Raw genomic sequence first — 5573 nt, forward strand, 5'->3', positions numbered from 1 at the left:
CTCTCTCTCTCTCTGAAAGTATCTGTCATTACAGTATCAAAATGTGATTGTTTCAGTTAGTAGAATAGTTTCATTTTTAAAGTGAAAGTATTTGACATGAGTGTTTTTGTTTTACTTTTGACACATAATACTTAAATAGTGGAGGAGATATTATGTTGCCGTGGGCTCGAACTCTGCAAGAAGTTAAAAATTTTTTTGACTAAAACACAACTGGAACCCTAAGTAAGGCATCTGTAAAATTTGAATGAAATTGGTTGCGTATTTCTCGAGTTTTAGGGATTCACACACACACACACAGACAGACACACATTCTCATTTTTATATATATAGATGGCAGTAAGTCTGCCTTCTTTTCAATCCTTACAGGGCTTCTCTTATGAGGAACATAATTCTAGAACCCTGTTTTAGAAATAAAGGCTATGGGTTCAATTTTAGATAAAGCAGGAGTTGAAAATATAACATGGCAAAACAATGAAGAGAAACATTGATTCAAGTAATGAGGATGTGAAAAACCTATTTTTTAGTAATTTAATCTTAAATAGACATGTAATATGTAAATGTTGATTTATTATTGAAATATTATTTTATTACTTTTAGTTCTTGGACTTTCTAGAAGATCATCTTGAAGAAAACAAAGAATTGATATCATTTGTGAAAAAGCGATATGATGAATGCAGTGACTCCTTCCGTTTTTCCAAGGACTTCTTGGAGTTGACAGCAAATATACAGTCGAAAATTGAGGCTGAGAAACATCGAATATTTGTACATCTTAAAAACTTCTTAGCAGAATTGAAATCCTACCGAGTTACTACTGCTCCAAATAATAAACGCAAACTAGTGGACAATGTCTGTGAGGGGACTAATAAAAAACAATGTGTTAACAATTCATGTTCAGATCTCAGTTCTGACTCTGACTTTTTTAAGAAAAATAACACAAAGCAGGTCAATGAAGATAGCAATAGAAAGAGTGAAAAAATTGAAACAGAAGAAAAAATTGAAACAGAAGAAAAAAATGAAGACAGTTGTGGTAAAGGAGAATCAGTATCCTGTGAGAAAGATGATCAAGTATGTGGTGAAGGAGAATCAGTATCCTGTGAGAAAGATGATCAAGTATCTCCCATTGTAGAAGAATCACTCTCAAATGATTCTATTCAATCAGAGTTTAAATCATCTGATTCTTCAGACTTTCCTACCTATTTTTCTGGTGAGCGGTTTGATAAACAAAAATCTCCATCTGTTGATTTGATATCATTGGATTCCAAGAGTCCTTGTCCAGCATCATCCAGTAATCATGAAAGTGTTTCTGGTGTCAACAAACATACTTCATCTAGCACTGTGTTATTGAACTGCAAGGAGTCATCAAGTCTTGATGTAGCTTCTGACAGTGCACTAGATTCTAAGGCTGAAGATGTGGACAGTGATAGAGAAAAGGAGGCAGAGGAAAGCAAACAGAATTGTTTAGATCTGGCATCGCCTTCCCCTAACACTCTTGAGGAAAGTGCAAGTAACTTAAGTGAGACAACAGAAAAGAAAAAGAAAAAAGGATCTGAAAGGCAAATAAAACGATTAGAAAAACTTCTTGCTGTAAGTATTTCTGAATAACTCTTATGTAAATATATGCTGTGCTTCAATGGTGTTGTATGATTATATTTATATATATATACACACACACACACACACACTGAGCTGGGTGTAAGTCTGTTAATCATTAATTAACAAAGTTAACATTTTCATTTACTATTTAACTTTAAAGTTAATTTTGAAAATCATTATCAGACTAATTAACTTGTTACATTTAGTTTCCATTAACTCAAGTCCATTAACCCAAAAATTTCATAAAAACTGGTAAACGTTTAAAAGTTTCTATTGTTTTCAGATTGTCTTAGCTTATTTAATATTGTACACGTCATTCTTTCAACGCTGATATAACGCCACTTATTATTATAAATAACTTGTAGGACCTCGTTTGGCCCTGCCTGGATATGAAACCAAATCCACCTGCTTGTTGCTTACAAAGACAACGGGAAATTTCTTTATATCTACAGGATATAAGCAATTATTTGGTGAAAGTTTCATTAAAATGTATCCATTTTTCTGGAAGTTATGAGGCAGCAAATTCAGTGGGGTATTAAACTATAGTTGTGCTTTTTTTCAATAAATGTTAATGTTAACTTCCATTACATTTTCAAAGAATTAATGATTAAGGAAGTTAACTTTTTGGTCAATGGATTAATGATTAACGAAAGACAGACTTTATGGCTTGGTTTATATAGTCTTGGGTATTCTGTAATTGTCTTATCTGCTTATAACAATTACTAAAAGTATAATTAACATGAAGTCATAGGAATCTCTTGCTCATGCCTATTGACCTGTAATGGGAGCAATTCATTAATTATTATGAAAGGTAGATAAATGACTGTTAGCTGACTGACATGAAATACCTATGGTTTGATTTTCCCAAACATGAAATAATATCATTATGTATGTTTAAAAACGGTTTGGCCTAATTCCTGCAATTGTAATTCCATGGATTACTATATATGTGGTGCTGATGAGAAAGACACCAAAAGCTGGTGGAGGTGTTCAAAGATCTTCCCAGGGACACTGAGGAACGCATGTGCCAGATTCCACAGCTGTCTTGAGGTTGTAGTGGAAGCTGAGGGCAGCAAGTAAACTGCTGTCTTTCAGGCATAATCTAGTTTATATTTTTTGATTTTTAAAAAACTTTAATTTTTGGATGGGATATTGTGTGTACTTTTCCTATTATGCAAACTGTCTAATTTAGCCCAACCATCCTATGTGTGTGTGTGTGTGTATTTGTATGTATTTATTACCCACGAAACAGCCTATTGTATTTTATATGTGTTTGTCTTTCACATGTGTCTGAGTGTTATGTTAGTGCATGTTACATTTTATTGTCTCTCTTTTATAAATGGGAAGAAATTATTTTTCTTTTAAGATATAGAGCAAAATTCTTCTGTTAAGGGATCTGGGGCACTAATATAATGGAATTGCTTTGTCAAGGGCTTGTGTTTAGGTGTACATCAGCAGAAATCCTTTTTGCACTACAAGGGACTATTGTTTTCACAAAATTTAAGGTACATACAAACAGATAAAGAGATTCCGAATGTTAGTATTATATAGATTGTAAGAGAAATAGATAGGTTGAATATATTATAGGTATTTGTGTGTCAATGTTTGAAAGAAAGGTTATTCTGCAAGTTACTATACAATGTAGAAATTTATAATATATACTATGTACAAAAAAGTTGGTAATAACTGATGCAAAAGTAGAGTAAAAATGACTTGAAATTAAAGTACTGGGTATAAATTGACTTATTAAGAGATGACACATGACTAAAACAATGGCATGGGGATACTTTCAAATATATGACACTGTAGAAACACAAAAAGAAAGCACAGAGGCTATTTTCCACAGAAAAAATGGTTGTTATTAGGGAAGTTGATATTACAGTTAACCATATTACCATGTCAATCAGTAGTGTAATGGTTTGAACTGATGACTGTGTGATTCATCGAAGATAAGTCTAGTTTGTATTGTGTTTTTCACCACCATCATCATCATCATCCTTTAACATCCATCTTCCATGCTGGCATGGGTTGGATGGTTTGACCAGGGCTGGCAAGCTGCACCAGGTTCCAGACTGATTTGGCTTGATTTCTACAGCCGGATACCCTTCCTAATGCCAACCACTTTACAGTTTGTGCTAGGTGCTTCTAATGTGGCATCATCATCAGCATCGTTTAACGTCCGCTTTCCATGCTGGCATGGGTTGGACGGTTTGACTGAGGACTGGTGAGACAGAGGCTGCACCAGGCTCAATCTGATGTAGCAAAGTTTCTACAACTGGATGCCCTTCCTAATGCCAACCACTCCGAGAGTGTAGTGGGTGCTTTTACATGCCACCGGCATGAGGGCCAGTTAGGCGATTCTGGCAACAATCATGCTCAAAAGGTGTTTTTACGTGCTACCTGCACGGGAGCCAGTCCAGCGGCACTGGCAACGACCATGGGCATTTGTACTTAATTGTATTTGTTAAAAGGCTTCGTAATTCAAAGCCTACCATGTGTACATCAGAAATTGTAGATGGAAATATATGCAATGCATTTGATGGAATTTAATTGAAGATCAGTAAAGATGTCAAAATCATTAATTAAATGGAAAACAATCAACTGTTCTATTGAGAGTATTATGTTTGGTGTAACAAATTTAAAAATGGAAACTAAATAACTGATACACTATATTTAACCCTTTAATTTTTAAACTGGTCATATCCAGCTAAAATATTCTTCCTGTTTTATGTTCAAATTGATCAAATCTGGCCTCTCACACGTATCCAATAATGTCATTCTAATGATAGACATTATAAACTATGTGATTATGCATGAATAATTTAAAACAATATGAATATATAAGCATTACATTTGCCAGAGTAATATAGATATTCTTTTCTACTCCTGGCACAAGGCCCGAAATTTTTTGGGGGGGGCCAGTTGATTAGATCAACTCCAGTGTGCAACTGGTACTTAATTTATTGACCCCCGAAAGGATGAAAGGCAAAGTGGACCTCAGTGGAATTTGAACTCAGAATGTATGTGAATGTAAAGACAGATGAAATACCGCTAAGCATTTTGCCCAGTGTGCTAACATTTCTGCTAACTTGCCACCCTAGAATAATCTAAATATTAAAGAATTAATATATTAATAATAACATGTTGATATTTTTTCTTTTTGAGTAATTGTTTTAAAATTTTATCATGTTAAGTTTGCTATTTCTTTCTTTTTTTTTCTTTTTAATATACCTCTATTTTATTAATAAAGGAAATCAACAAAGAAATTGAGACAGTAAATGAAAAGGAACTTGATCTCGAAGAAATGGAAAATGATGATTCAGCCTATCTTTATGAAGATCGATTGCAGAAAAAGTTTGTGAAAGTTTGGGAAAAGTTATGTGAACTTAAAAATCAAGATACTAAAACTGGGCGCCCAATTGAAAGAAAATTTCATTATAATGGTATGTTAATCTTTTTTATATTTTTCAGTTTATATATTTCTATATATATAAAACTGAGTGTCTGTCTGTATGTGTGCATCACTAAAACTCAAGAACTACCTGACCATTTTCATTCAAATTTTACACGTCATGGGCCAAAAAAATTTTCAACTTCTTGCCTAATGCGAGCCTGGAGTAATCTCTTACACTATTTCAGTTTTAATAGTCAAACTATTAATACTTTCACTTTGTGTGTGTGTGTGTGTGTGTATATATATATATATATATATACTAGCAGTATAGCCCGGCGCTGCTCGGGATTAAGCTAGGATTATTAAGTGATCAAGTGCTTTATTTCAAACCAAAATAAGTAACATGGACATCAGATTTGAGCGAAATCCGTTGAAATTGGTTTGGCTGAAAATGGTTTGCTGGTAATTTGATTGGGAAATCCCATAAGGAATCAGTTTATTGGTTATTTCCACTCATTGACTGTTTTTTTTTTAAAGTTGCATTAGAGATCTGCATAGGAAAAGGTTGATCTGAAGGTTTGCATTG

General features: G+C 33.6%; 1 protein-coding gene across 2 annotated transcripts in view; it reads left to right on the forward strand.

Moving 5' to 3' along the window:
• The window catches only part of LOC106871014 (death domain-associated protein 6), a 28711-nt gene that overhangs the window by 9479 nt on the left and 13659 nt on the right, over nt 1-5573 (forward strand). For both annotated transcript variants that reach the window (XM_052978573.1, XM_014917270.2), the window contains exons 3-4: nt 598-1584; nt 4844-5036. In XM_052978573.1, coding sequence (XP_052834533.1) covers nt 598-1584; nt 4844-5036 — 1180 coding nt within the window. The remainder of the gene's footprint in view (nt 1-597; nt 1585-4843; nt 5037-5573) is intronic.

The sequence above is a fragment of the Octopus bimaculoides genome, chromosome 2 (genome assembly GCF_001194135.2).
Source record: "Octopus bimaculoides isolate UCB-OBI-ISO-001 chromosome 2, ASM119413v2, whole genome shotgun sequence".
NCBI lineage: Eukaryota > Metazoa > Mollusca > Cephalopoda > Octopoda > Octopodidae > Octopus > Octopus bimaculoides.